The 15367-nt window shown below is 39.4% G+C and overlaps 1 protein-coding gene across 2 annotated transcripts in view; it reads left to right on the top strand.

Annotated features, from left to right (window-relative positions):
- The window catches only part of LOC140224238 (uncharacterized), a 33439-nt gene extending 18340 nt beyond the window's left edge, over positions 1-15099 (top strand). The window contains exons 3-6 of one of the 2 annotated variants that reach the window (XM_072298192.1): positions 5937-6380; positions 8626-8966; positions 9724-10103; positions 12408-15099. In XM_072298192.1, coding sequence (XP_072154293.1) covers positions 5937-6380; positions 8626-8966; positions 9724-10103; positions 12408-12792 — 1550 coding nt within the window. In that variant the 3' untranslated portion in view covers positions 12793-15099. The remainder of the gene's footprint in view (positions 1-5936; positions 6381-8625; positions 8967-9723; positions 10104-12407) is intronic. The other variant, XM_072298194.1, reaches the window with a different exon arrangement.
- The last annotated feature ends 268 nt before the right edge of the window (positions 15100-15367 follow it).

Raw genomic sequence — 15367 nt, 5'->3', positions numbered from 1 at the left:
CAGTGTCTCCTCAGCGATGAGTCGGAAGGTTTCGAAAAAATTATTGATCAGAGATGGGCATATTTCAGAGGAAATTGGGCCGTTTTGATATCATTTCCTTTTAAATGATGAATCCAAACGGTACTGCCATCATATTTTTTGGGTGCTTAATTTTTTTTTTTTTTTTTTTTTTTTTTTTTTTTTGTAATTAGTGAAATTTTTTGGATTGGGCCGAAATTTTGTACAAAAATCATATTTTTGTTTTTTTGGAAGGATATCATGTATTTTTGGTATGACTTCTACGCAGTAGGTATCAGGCAAAGAGAGTTCCCATTTTAAATTTAAAAGTTGTTCCCGGACGCGAAGTAGAGAGGTAACGACCCCCTGGACCCCCCCCCCCCCCCACTCGAGAGCGGCGAGCGGCCCACCTTTTTTGAAGGAAATTTCGTTCAAACCGCATGTCAATAATCTGTAATCGTTCTCGAGACATCAATAAGAAGGATCCATATTTTTGGCACACCCTGTGTGTCATAGAAAAAAAACCGCAGGTCAATATTAAAATCGTGACCAAGTTGGGTCACTTGACGTAATGCCTAATTCTCATTGGCTACGCACGATAGAAACCATAGAAGCGATAGATAGAGGTTATGTTATTGTTTTGTTCGGAAATTTTGGATCGGATTCGAGCAGAATATCATCGCAATTTCTCCAGGCTCCTTTCTCTTTCTTTGTCATATTATTTCTGGAATTAATAACAATATAAATTCTTGAATGGTTTTCTTATTGTACGCACGAAACTTTTTCACTTTTATGCTGCCCTGAGGAAGAATGCTTCCAAATTTTTGCATGAATCATGAATCATGCATCTCTCTCTAGGTACCTTTTTGGTTGTGAGTTTTCCTATTTGTCTCTGGTTTTCCTTTATGTTTATGATTCTCTTTACTCAGGGAACGATGTGCCTGAAACGAAGAGATGCTACTTACTTTGTTTATTATGTGCATTTCTATCTAGACAACATATGAAATCATCTTGGTACTTACGTTAAATCTTTCCGTTCATAAGGAGACGGTATACAATAAACTTTAGTTGTGATGACATAAATTTTCTCAACTGCATGCCAATTATTGAAACTATGTCAGTACAACAAGGCAAGACAGCCCTATCTTAACCCTGCAATGTATCGCATTTCGATCTCTTATCAGACTGCTTCAAACTTTCAATAATCGGCGTGCTGCAATGAAACCCTTTGATAACTTTCATCATTAGGATTCTCCATTTGCCCATTCCGGTCAACTAGAGTCCACACCGACCGATTTATTTTAAACGCGCAACAGGGTGAAACGGAGAGAGCCATTTTAATTACTGATGGGTTTACTTTCAAAGATAAAATTAACCAGTCTATTTTCTGTCACTCCTTCAAAGTGTGTGAATGTATCGAGCGAGAACCCTGATAATCAACAACTTGGGAGCCGCCTTTAATATAGGACTTTTATGTAATGTTCCATCTCCTGTGTACGGTAGGCACAAAACCAGGATTTACAGTAGGGACATCACCTATGCTTAGGGCTAACTTTTATGTCTCACATTATATCTGACACTTTTTTTTTTATTAATGGAGCTAATGATAGAATGCGAGCTAAATTCTGCAGCTCAGTGCAGGAGCACTATTATTTACGCTGCTTATACCCAGTTATGCCTGCCAGGTCCTTTGACCATTCATATTGCAATTTCTCCGAACGCTAATTTCATCATCAGTAATAACATTGCAAACGCTTGATACCGTCTCCTAAAGATAGCGTTTGGCAAAGTAAGTATTTATCAATAATTTTTGGTTTTATGAGAGCTTTCTCTAAAGCTGTGGCATTATGTAACTTGAGAAATGTGACCAGTTCACTCTTCATCAGAAAAGATTAACAGCAAAAGTTGATCCTTTCGCAAGCAAAAATTACAGTTGCCACAACTGAAATTTCAATCGCAATAGCATAAATCTTTTGATCTGTAATGAAACAGTTTGATACAATTTCATTTTCATGAGCCTGCATCCGCTACTTCTGGTCATGCAGATTCCGTACTTGGTACGGATTCAGTTTAAATGCATGCAAACTAAATTCTGCAGCTCACTGCAGGTAAGTCAATAATGTGTTCCATCATCTATACTACGAATAGCCAGCCTCTCTGACCTACAATTTAATCAGCAGTAATAACATGGAGGATGCAGGACACTGCCTCATCAAGACTGCGGGGCGATTATTGAAACTATGTCAGCCCGACACGACAAGACATAGCCCTATCTTAATCATGCAATATATCGCAATTCGATGTCTTATCGGGCTGGTTTAAATTTCAATAATCGGCCCGCTGGTAGACAAAGTAAGTAGGTATCAATGCTTTCTGTTTGATGAGAGATGCCTTTCAAGCGCAGGCATTCCTTATCATGAGAAATGTGAACAGTTAACGCTTCATCAAAGGAGATAGTGAGTGTTGAGGCTGTAGCAGCCAAAGATTTTAGTCGCCCGGACTAAAATTTTTGGCTGTTTGAGTCTCGATTGATAGTTTTCAATAACCTGCCAGCTCCGGTCATCAATAGTCCACATCTAATGAGTTTTAATGCACTTGCAGGGTGTGCCAGAGAATTAATTCTTGTATCCAATTTCCGTGCTAAATGGAACAGTTAATTTTCTGTCGCACTCTGATAATGGGTAAATTTGTCAGGCGAGGACTCAGATAATCTAGAGGTCAAGAGGCACTGATGTTTTATATTGAACAGCCGCTCTGCATTATCTCCTATATGCGGTAAGCAGTAACAGAAATTGCGTCTCCAGGTATTGCAAATTTTAGTGTATGTATAGTGAGGTTATCATCAAGATTATTCTGCATTAGTTACCACCTCAATTTTATCAAACCAATGAAGTAGTAGTATAGATACATACCTTCTGCACAGGTCAATATGAAAGACCTTGATTTGAAGAATTTTATCCGAACACAGGCTTTGATGATTCAATCAACTTCTGATCCAAAATCAACGAGACTTGATAAAAATCAAATTAAAGCTAATGCTTGAAGTCAAGTATCTTTGATTTTGTGACATTGAGATGATTTCATTGAAGCGGTTTCATTTCAGTGAAGCGTAGCTTCTTTAAGTAGACACATAACCAAGACTGGCGGGTGAATGCGTTAACCAGTTTTCCAATATAAAGCATCACAAGTCTATGAAAACATACAGGCTTTAGGCACCAGTTGCATGATACACTGAGAAAACACACATCAACTCCGGAGGAGGTAGGCTGCCTGGCTGCTAGCAAAATTTTAGTAGAAAGTGGAAACGCAGATTCATTCCCACCGATTGAGATCCCAGACACACATCATCGTATTGAGGGAAAGGATGATTTTCTGGTGAAAAGTTGCTGAATCTTATTAACGAGAAATAGTATCTCGGACTCACTATAGTGGGATATCATCAATCATTCATGAACAATTACTTGAAAAGATCACTAGATCAGGGCCGCTGGGAAGAAATGGCAGGTTGATCCGAGTACTTACTGTGGCAACTAAATTTATCAAGGGTGCGGGAATCATAAAAGGATCATATAGAAATGGATCCAGTTATCTTCGGCTTTGATAAAATAGAAACACGCATCGATTAATCTATCTTGTTCTTAATGTTAAAATTTAAAATATTTTAAGTCATAATAGCGGAAATATAACCTGAAATTTAGCTTCTGGAGTCGGCGCTCACCATCCATCGCGCGGTTCTACAAGTTATTTTCAAATTCAAATGTGCTTGAAGAATTGAAGGACCCTCCTTCTTTCGATTATTTCTCCTTTCGATGCCTATATAGGTCTGCGAAAGTACCAAAAGTTCCATCTCCGGAGTCTATAGATTTAAATTTTACCTAGTTTAATGGGTTTCATGCTACCATTACTTCCACAGCCGTGCCCCCAGGTCGCCTTGGAAATACTAGAAAATGAACTATTTCTCCCTTATATGTCATTATATTCAAATTTCCAAAAAGTCATTTTTAGTTTATATAATGCTGATTCAAAATATATATACTTTTGTAGGGTTTTTTTCTACGATTAAAGCTGTAGGTTTGTCTAAATGAACACGCCCGCCTTCCGCGGCCGGGCGTTTCGCGGGTCTCGAATCTGCCCCGAATCTGCTCATCTGCTCAGTGATTGGTCAATCCATCATCGTCATGTTTTGGGGTCCAAAATTTGTCGTTAAAGCTTAATAACTTTTTTAATATTTAACTAAACTTAAAAAGGGTGGGCATTACGAGTAGAGCTGAGCATACTCTACCCAAATATTATAGGGTTTTTGGGGTTTACTCTCCGACTCAATTAGTAGGAGAGCTTAATGGACCGCAAACCGTGCAGAAAAGCCCGGTCGCGTTGTTTCGTGTAAAACTAGTTAGGCAGCAGCCACCCGTCTTTTTTTTTTTTTTTTTTTTTTTTTTTTTTTTTTTTTTTTTTTTGTCGTCATTTTTTAGGGGGAGTTTTTTAGGATTGGGCCGGGGTGGCTACCGCCACCTAGAATATAGAGAGAAAAAAACGCTAGAAAACAAATTGAAATCATACAATGGAAAAAGTTAGTGAAATCGTTTGTTAACTTAGGTTACCTAGTTATTCTTATTCCTTTGCCAGTGCAAACCTGGTCGGCAGCAACCGGTGACTGAAAAACTGTCCACAGACGAGGGGGACCTGAAAAAGTGTGTTACAAACTACGCACATTGCGCGCTATACTGCCGTGCCAAGGAAAAACGCCGTATGAACCTTCAGACGTTGCCAAATTTCCTTTTTGAAAACACGGATTTCCTGGTAAACTTGTGAATATTTTCCTTCCAATTTCCAGATAATTTTGTTCTCGATTTCATCTAAAGTCCCTGAAAATTTGAAAGGAAAACATTCATAACATTTCTCAAGATTAAACATTTTATCGAAGGGAATTTGGCAACTCTCGAATGTTCATACGGCGTTTTTCCTTAGCGCGGCAGTATAAGGAATGGATTTCGACTTTTTTGACGTGCCCAACGTACCCAACGTGCCCGACGTGATTTTCGTGCGATTTTGCCCGTGGAGAGTACATTTTTTTGGCTGTATAATTTTGTTCTCAATTTCATCTGAAGTTCCTGAAAATTTGAAGGGAAAATATTCATAACATGCATTTCTCAAAAATAAACATTTTATCGAAGGGAATTTGGCAACTCTCGAATGTTCATACGGCGTTCTTCCTCAGCACGGCAGTATAAGGAATGGATTTCAGACTTTTTTGACGTGCCCAACGCACCCAACGCGCCCGACGTGATTTTCGTGCGATTTTGCCCGTGGGGAGTACATTTTTTTGGCTGTATCTCCTGCGTGCAACAGACCGACTTCTTTCGAATTATTGCGAGCTGAATCAAAATCTATCACCACCGTGAGTGCATCGCTACAAAAAAATGCCGCTGCGATGAGCAAAAAATCTTGAAAGGCAAATGACGAGAGCAAAAAATTTCACTCTCTGGTCTCTGCCCGGACTCGTTTATGTTAAAAGGAACTATGTGAAAATGAATTAAAATCGGACCGAGTTTAAACAGAAAGGAACCAGGCTCCATCAGCTATTGCCAAGTACGAGAGAACGTTTGTTCGGATTTTTTTGAGACTTTTAAGGAATTTGCTTCGTACCATGGAGAATTTTCACTGAAATTTGCACGAAAATCCGCACAACCGTTTTCATGTAAAAAATGAAATTTCCCAATTAAATTTGGCAATAGGTGGTGTGGCTTGGTTCCTTTCTGTTTAATGTGGTCCAATTGAGAGCACTATATGCATACGATGTGCGTGCTTCACAGCTCCCCCTTGATTCAATTTATTTTTGCGTAGTTCCTTTTAGCATAAGTAATTCGCTCTACATCGCACACATCGCTGTTCTACCTTTTCGTGGATGCTGTTTTAATTTCAGGACACGGTTTGTTCAGATTGGTGGGTCTCACAACAGCGTAGCTCGCAAATCAAGCACGAGGACGAAGATGCCACCTTTCACGCAGATCCTGGAAAATTTCAAGACCAAAAGGCGCTTCAGTTCTCTGCGATAAACGTTCGAGGCACAAAGATTGAAATCAGAGAGGAGATTATAAACGAAAATCCACTTCTGCGCGCGGAAAATAGCTCCCGTCAAGTTTATCGAGCTGGTTCTAGTGTTTTAGAAATAATAGGACTCTTGAGAGAACATCCCAATCTAGAAATACACCCGAAAATAACAGATCTTCACCACTTCAGATATTCCGTTCCGTCAAAACCTCAAAATGGGAATATCTCCGTCTTAAAACCTGCGCCTGAGCTTGGTATACCGGATTCAAAGGTTGGATTTTCAGAGTTCTCAAATACAAGGGCATCGAAAGCAGGACAGTTAACAAGAGTAGGTAAATATGCAAATCATAAAAATTATTTCAGGACAACGATAGGTCTTTAGAGGGACGTAGAATACGTATATATGTTCAGCCAATTTTTCATTATTAATACATTCATACACCAATTATTATTTTGCGGTGATAGAGAGATTCTTTGATTTACTTTTTGAGAAATTGTAGGGGTTAGTCTTCATTTTTCATCGTCAGTTACCTTAGCCAGTTACCTGATAGTTTTTTTCTTTTTTCTTTTTTTTTATTTCAATTTCTTAATGTAGCCTTTTACGATTGAATTTAGAGATATAAATAGCCAACGTCATCCTAGAGTTGTTTTCTTGTTCTTATGCTTCTCATTTTCTATTTCATTTTGTAGTTTTTTCCTCTTTATTTTTTTAACGGACAAATTGAGCCATCAACCGAAATTTGGATTTGTACAGAATTTTTTTCAGAATTCTGATAATGGGTTACATTGGTATGGAGTGTTAAGTAGTAATGTAATGTCTGTCTGACTGTCAGTCAGCAATCGCTAGAAATGTGCGAGCAGCATGCGTGTTACTCAGCATGCGAGGTAACTCGTTAAATAACAATAATTCGCATTCACGTGTGAAAGGTTTCATTGGTGAAGAACTTCAAAAGCACGACTTCGGCTTGCCGGCTTGCTTCAAATGTCAGTGACACTCTCCATTTTGCCAGGCAGTTATTTCAGTTGCCTATCCATAACCAAACCCAACCAAGGTCATTGATTTCACTAAACCAATAGCGATTATGCCAGCTGGTACAAACAAAGCATACAAAAAAAATGAACTCTGTTCGAATTCCAAAAATAACGATCAGTCCTTTTGATCTCGTTCCTTTGCTTCTGAATTTTTAATTTTTTCTTTTACACAACCATAATTTCCCGGTGATTGCTGATTGCCGGCAACATATCGACGTGACGGCGCCTTAAGTCCGCAATTACACATCTCGTTTGCAGTGTCTGAAAATCTCCGCCTCAATTTTATTTCTTTAAAGGAGAACAAATCGACATCGTTCCACAAAGTTTTTGCAAATTTTCTTCGCACAGAGAAGAAAAATCACGGCGCAGGTTCAAAGAATTGCCATTGAGTAGTTTCACGTTTAAAAGATGAAGTATGACAGGAAGTCTGCGACGTCGCAAACCGAGTTATGTGAATGCCGACTCACACCGTCGATATGCAAGACATTAAACATAATATATACCGGACTAAGTTTACGTTTAAGCAAAGGATGTAAAGGTACGCTTGAATTAGAAGCGAATTTTATTCATCCGTCAGAGACAGATTCATAAGGAACTGGTTACAAAAAGTTGTCTCCTGCTCCTGAGAAGGAGGTTGGCAAGTCCCGCCCATCTCTTCTCTGGTTGGCTAGAATAGTTGCTCTTTGAAAAACCACATCCATCACCGATCGATGGCCTACCATCTTGGGGAGCAAAATCCGTAACCGACACGATCATAAAATTCATTTTAATATACCATAATACCGTATCGTCGCACAGTGGATCGAGTCGATCAGAGCGGTTCGACATGAAATTTTTGACTGCAACTGCAAATTTTGATGTTTATTTTGTCACATTTTAAATTTTGAGGGGTGCCTTTACAAGAAAATTTCACGAGGAAACCAAAAGAAACACTCTTAGAACCTCAAAGTTTCGTGTAATCGTAGTTGTAAGCGTTTAAAGTTTCCGAATTTTGTCCGACCTCTCCTATTGACTCGATCCACTGTGCGTCGTGAGTATTTTTTGCGTCCACTGAAAAAAAAATCTCGGTGTATTTACTAAGAAAAGGGTAAAATTACCAAGAATACGGGGTTCTATTTGATCCCAGTTTTTCCTTGGTAAAATTACCATTTATGGAATTGGTAATTTTACCGAGAAATCTCGGTAAAATTATTGAACTTTCTCGGTAATTTTACTGGACCTTGGTAAAAACGCCAATATTTTTTATCGACTGGTAAAATTACCGAGATAAAATGGCAAAGTAATACCGGGAATTGATTACCAATAAAAGTGGTATTCTTACCTGAAAAATACAGTAAAAATACCGGTTTTTAGGTAAGCTTACCAGCCTGTCTTGGTAAAATTACCAATAATTGGTAAAAAAAAGTGAGATGGTAAAGGTACCAACGGACCTTGGTAAAAACGCCGAGAATTTTTTTTCAGTGTCCCTCCCATTTCCGCGTTAAGCTTGCACTTCCTTTTAGGGTTGCACTCCTTCACACTAACATTCGGTTTTCCTGTCAACAGACGGAGCCGACCGCGAGACGAACTCGTTACAACCTCTTCGAATCAGTCTCTCCTCGCTGGACTCGGACGCGGAACCAGGAACTGATTTTCCAGTTGGTCTCAACACCCGCGCCTACTACGGGACAGAGACGCTGCGGCGAGCGGTTTCGTCGACGGTGAGCTATAGTCAATCACTCCTGACGGACTATTTGAAATCCAGCCTGAATCTCCCCCAGGTCGACAGAGTCCGCAACCTCATCGGCAATCCACTCCTCCGCCCAATCCTCGAGAGAATGATCCCTCAGCCTCTGACAGAAATCCCGTACAACGTTCACGACGACGTCGGGGGCATATTCCTCAGGGTAAAGTTTCAAGTTCATGCTTCACTTATATTTAGCATAAATACATGGTACTCCTTTTAGCATGAATACATTCCAATTGGCAGGTCGACAGAGTAAAAAAACAAGCGCTGCACCGCATTTTTTCTCATCAAAATTTTTTGCAGAACACGTTGAACATACTAAAAACTTCCAAAATCAACATAGAAGTGAGAAATAAACGTTCAAATTTTATATTATGAGCAGTGAGTTCCAACTACCTACTCACAAAAGATACAGATGTTGGCCAATTGAAATCAACCCATACGTTTGGCAAATAACTAGAGTTTGCATACACATTTCCTTCCTATTTTGTCTCAAGGCATATAAGTCAAGTTTTCTTAAAGAATCAACTTGGCTTAAGGATAGGACAATTGAGGGACTTGGAGGACAAGGCGCATAAGTGCAGTTTGTGCTATTTCGAGAAATACGTGTTTGAAGTTTCGAATTTGTACATGGATCCTTGGGGCGGAAAGAAAGTTCAAACTGACTTTTTGATGCCTAAAAATTGGAATTTGGGAGCTAATTTCTCACCAAATATGAATGAAGACTAGTTTTAATCGAAATTATTAATATATCAAGTTTTTTTTTTAAAAACTGCACTTATGCGCCTTGTTCTCCAAGCCCCTCATTGAACTATATATAGCGACATTATTTTACCGCTTTATTTGATTTCAGTAAATTATGATTTTTTTGGTGAGAGAGAAGTGTTGATTAACTTAGACTAACTTAATTAACTCAGGTCCTTCTGTCCCGTAAAGAGGGCCCGGATGTCTTGAATCTCATCAAACTCATAGCGAAAAACGTGAGCGTTGTCAAGGAAAAGGGGAAGGTCAAGTACAGGATCAACGCCGTATGTTTACTCATGTCGTCGCGGAAAATCTTAAAATCCAGCCTCTTCAGTAGCTCATCTTCCAGCAAGGACTCATCATCATCATTATCATCATCATCATCATCATCAGCGTCACTGGAGCGGAGTAAAAGTGACTCCACACAGCTCGATATGATCCGCAGTAAGAACCTCAGTCGGAGCCTCGGTCGAAGCCTCAATAAGAGACTCGGTGGGAGCTTTGGTAAGAGCTTCGGTGGGAACCGCAGCTTGAGCCCATCGCCGTCCACCAGGTAAGACGGTTTCTGGTGGGGTGGGGGGAGGGTGAGAGGGGGTGTCGAAAATTCGGATCAACTGATCAATTCGTCGGAAAACGAGATGAATCATAAATTATCTACATGAAATTTCTCAGAAAGTTATGAAATTTCACTTTCCCTGTTCGCATGCGGAAAGTTCAAATAACACGTCGAGAGACCGATGCTGAAATACCTCGGCTTGAAGCTTGAACAAGGAAACATAAAACGAATATTCATAGAATTTTTCAATAAAAGGTTCATTGGCGTTACTTTCCTTTAGAAATTTTGCGTCGAAATCTAAAAATCCGTGCTTTCAAAAAATATAGCTATGCCATGAAAAACCTGGGCTAAAGTCCCTGTTTTCCCAATGACGATTCCGTTTTAAAAGGAAACATGATTCCACCATTTTCAGAGATGGACGTCACAAATGAAATGATCATTCTCGGGCTGTCGTTATTGTTGGGAAGAAGCGATTCGATGGAAATTTTGTCCTCCAATTTGACAACATTTTGCATACTGAACATGTGTCTTTAAACCATGAACGAATCGAAACGCGTTAAACAGAAAGGGACAAAGCAATATCAGCAATTGTCAAATTTCATTGGGCAATTTAATTTTTTACATGAAAATGGTCATGCGGATTTTTTTGCAAATTTCAGTGAATTTTTTGCATTGTAAGAAGCAACTTCCTTAAAATGTTCAAAGAAATTTGCACAAACGTTCTCTTGTATAAAATTAAATTGCCCAGTTAAATTTGGCAATAGCTGATGTGGCTTGGTTCCATTCCTGTTTACCGCGGTCCAATTTTGACTTGCGAATACATTTAACTGAAGGTAAATGACGCGGAAAATACAACGCGCACATCAAAAACGAGAAAAAGTAACCCTGAAACTGAGAAATACGCAGTTCAAAAAGCGCAACTTTTCTGCAAATTTAAGCCAAAGTTGATTACATACATCGCACAGCATCGTAGGCAATTAGCAATCTCCTTCAATTTGCAAGCAGTTCAAGAGTTGATCAGATAAAGCGTGAGTATGCGCATCAGTGCGGTGAAGGTTTCATGGATAATGGCCCTCCTCCTGATCACAACTCGGAGTGCCTTCATTTTTTGCGATACTTCACGCTTTGTCACGGAGTTAGTTTAGTTGCCTGTCCGAAATAAACCCAAGCCATGGATTTCACCACACGCTCTCCTGAGTGTGCCTGTCACTATCATGTTTTTACGAAGGGATAAGTGCCTATTCACATTTAAGGCAGAATAATCAGTATAACCCAGTTTTGTTCCTTTGTTTCTGAGTTTTACGGTTACTTTTCATTCATCAGTGACTTGCGGATAGCTGGCGACTACTAATTACCTGCGACCAATGTAGGTGGAACACAAAAGAGTAACCGATAAAAACAAAGTTGAAGAGAATATTAAAACTGAATTTATAAAAAGTATAAAAAAGAACCACAGAAAGACTACCTGTAGTCTAAAAGTCACGAGGCCAACATTATAACATCATTGTGATTTTTCAAATGGCGATTTTCAGGGGAAAATATTGCGAATAGCTTTGCTCAAGATTGCAAGGTAGGACTATTCTGCCGTCCTACGGAAAACGCCGCATGAACATTCAAGAGTTGCCAAATTTCCTCTGTTAAAATCGGATTTTTGAGGAAAGCTTTGTATATTTTCCTTGAAATTCTCAGAAACTATAGGTGAAATTGTGAACAAAATTATCTGAAAAATTCAAGGAAGAATACTTAAATTCGTGATTTACCAAAGGAAATTTGGCAACACCTGAAGGTTTATACGGCGTTCTTCCTCAGCACGGCAGTACTGTTATTGTGGGCTGAGGCAAACTAGAGTCCCTTTATACCCAGAGTTAAGACAACTCGATTATCAGCTGACTGGCAGCCGGCCTTGGCTGGCCATGGAGGCCGAAACGAGTGCACCTAAACGAACGATATTGAGGGATAAGGATCAGGAATCCTGCGATGTCTGTCACACAAAAACAACAACATCAACAAATTGATCAATTAAAACGAAAATTAGATTGGTTTGTGATTAATTTCTTAATCTATTTTCATTTTAGACCGATGGAAATAACAATTTACTCTTGATAAACCACAATTAGGTAATATTTTCATTATTCTTGTTCACATTCGAGGTACCGCCATCTTGGTGCACTCGTTTCGGCCTCCATGAGCGAGAACCAATCAGAATTGGATTTTTTTTTAAGCCACTTTCAGCCCAACCAAAAGTGAGTTGTCTTAACTCTGGGTATAAAGGGACTCTAAGGCAAACTTTTCGTTTCACAGGGTGGAGTACGAATTCGGGGACTCGAAAACCAAGGAAGGCGAGGTTTGCAAGGTGGACTCGATGAGCAACCTCCAGAAGTACATGCGCGCCAAAAAGCCCAAAGGCTTCGAGGACGGCGTGGGAGGGATGTTCCTGAAGTGCGCGGTGTTCTGCCCCGATGCCCCGCTGTACCTGGACACGCTTAAGGCGGTCGTCAACAACGTCCGCATCGAGAAATTGCCGGAGAAATCAGGGAAATTGAAGTCCCACTATCACATTGATTTCTTGGGGTTCGCCAAGTCGCCCGGGATCAGCCCGTTGTTGGCCGACATTCCCGGTATACCCGGCGAATTGATCCGAACAATTTCTGAGGGCAGCAGCGACCAATCCCAAGACTCTTCTTGATCATCTTTAGGATCGATGCGTGGTGGTGTAGCGTTTTCTTAGAGACTAGGGGACACGCCTCCTGACCGCTACGCGGTCCAAGTCCCCGAGGGTGCCTTGCCCCCTCCAAGGTCTACTTGAGCGGATCTCTTCCCTTGTGGATTAATCTAGCATGAAATAAGACATGCATACATGAGTCGCTATTATAGCGCTCTCCGGCGCTTTGAGACGCCTAATCGCCACAAAACTCGGTCTTCCCACGATCCATCAGGGAGTTGACACTCCCTCACTCATTTAACACCCCCTGGTGAAATAAGACAAAGCTCTAAAAAAAAAATTCATTGACGACCATATTAATGATTGTGTGGCGAAACGGTTCATTCATTTTCGGCAATTCCTATGGAAAAGGGAAGAATTATTTTTTTTAAAAAAATAAGTGGTAATATGTACTCAGAATTATCGAGGGTGTCAATGATGATAATACTGTACCATGAAAAAGAAAAAAAAAATTGTAAAGAGTACGTCACGAATCACTGAAAAAATCACTGGAATCACTGAATAAGTGAATAAAAGTTGAAATTAAAGAGGAAATCAATTGAGAGCGCAGAGAAAAATTTAATGGTCGGAAGTAAAAGTGGCGTCAAGGTGGAATATGGAAATCGCAAAAAAATAGGAGGGGAAAGTGGGGGTGGAGTAGGAGAAGTAGTAGTGGATTGAGTGCCCACTCGCAATAGCTCAATCGTGTCAATAATTCTGCCCCTTCGAAACCAATGTGCCATTCCGGCGAAATAATATGGATGGCATGGCATAGTCCACATGGTTGGTAATTATACACTTGAATGTCATGGCGCACTAGAAGTTGAATTGTCAAGTTGCGATATGGAAAAATTTGCCATTAAAAATATTTTTTTTAAGAAGAAATGTTCAATTTTTGGGTGGTCAGATTTAAATTTGCCCTATCATTTTTCAACCTCTTCAATCCTAGCAATATCGCAAACGCACCAATATAAAAAGAGTCAACGTGGTGGTGCAGAACTCTTTTTTTGCATCAGCCCGCACAATCATTTTCATTTAATTCGAGTACGCCATGCTCCAAATGAATGTCTCACATTAACTACATCTAGGGGTTGCCAGTATGAGGAAAAATATCGCGTGAGGCCCAAATCGATTACTACCTCACTTGCTCCCGAGAAACAATTTCCTCAGCAAATGAACTTTGACGCATTCGCTCCAGAGTGTGTTCTCATGGGTAAAAATGCTTGTAAATCGCGATTTTGTTAGTTTAATTCTGCTATAATATACTGCAGGATACGAAAACAGACTAGGTATTGTTTTAGCAATTTTTTTTTTAAAATAAATATACAAGTTTTTTTTTTTATATGTGCGAGTTTGCAAAGTTTTATAAATTGAAAGATCGAAATCATGGCATTGAAAGGCAAGTTTAAATTTACATAGAACCTAAAAACAAACATTTGATTAAATTCTACTATTTAAGAAAAGTTTTAGCGAAAATTGCAACTAAGTATCTCCATTTCCGGGGGAATTACGCACGGATAAGGTTTGAACTTGTCTACTACGTGACGGTCACATTTTTCAAGGGGTAAACCTTCAGAGGAAGGCTTATCATACGGTAGACAAAAACGTGTACCAATTCGAAAAGAATCGTGAGATTTGTAAAACCGGGGTGACTCAAAATCATCGCCAATGTTTCATCCAAGATCAAGGCAAGTGTATGCGATTTGTTTGAACTTTGACCGAATATTCTTTATGATTTTAATATGCTCCATGCGAAAAATGTGACAAAATTCACACAATAGTTTCCGCCCTGAAATATAAACTAACAACCGGGATTCTGCAACACCGAGTATCGTCCTTGCTGCACCAAACGCCTCCTTATATTTGTAGGCGTACTTACACTGCCGATATTTTTGCCTGACGAGGTATTTGATTCCAGTTTTAGCTCGGTGTGCCAGTCGTATGTGGATAGGGGGAAAAAAAAGAAAAAAACCGGCAAGTCCTCATAAGTGCGTAAGCTTTGACGTATGTGTCTGCATGGAACACGACGTCATCTAAAAAGCAAGTAATGTTAGTGTAGTCGAGAGTGAAACTGCGCGGAACTCTGGTTTTCGTGTTGGCGAGACCTCGCTTCAGCAAAAAAAAAGAAAAAAGAACAAAAAAAGAAAAACGAAAAAAGAAGTTAAAATTGACCTGCATCGATATAGTAAGGCAAGATTTTTCGGAGTCGGGTTCAGAATTGCGGTCTCTTCTCGCGATTATGAACAATTATGTTCGGTTTAGCATTTACGATTTTTCTTGTGGCCAATTACCTGTGCGCGGTGAGTTTTTGTCATTTTCAATACTAAACTTGAGTTGGGGGGCAAATTTTCATTTCACAATAATGGGTAATTTTCATTTCAAAATAATGGGTAATTTTCAAAATGTTTCCCAAAAAAATGTAATCTTGAAAATTCTGTTAATGCTGATCGTAAGACATTTTTAAAAACATTTTCAGTAATATCTTTAGCAGTACATTAAAAAAAATCCCAAGAAAATGTTCAAAACATAAAGGATAATCTGCAAAAATATCTCATATCTT

The sequence above is a fragment of the Bemisia tabaci genome, chromosome 3, assembly GCF_918797505.1.
Source record: "Bemisia tabaci chromosome 3, PGI_BMITA_v3".
NCBI classification, from domain to species: Eukaryota; Metazoa; Arthropoda; class Insecta; order Hemiptera; family Aleyrodidae; genus Bemisia; species Bemisia tabaci.
Note: the sequence above shows the minus strand (reverse complement) of the source record. Positions and strands in the feature narration are given on the sequence as shown.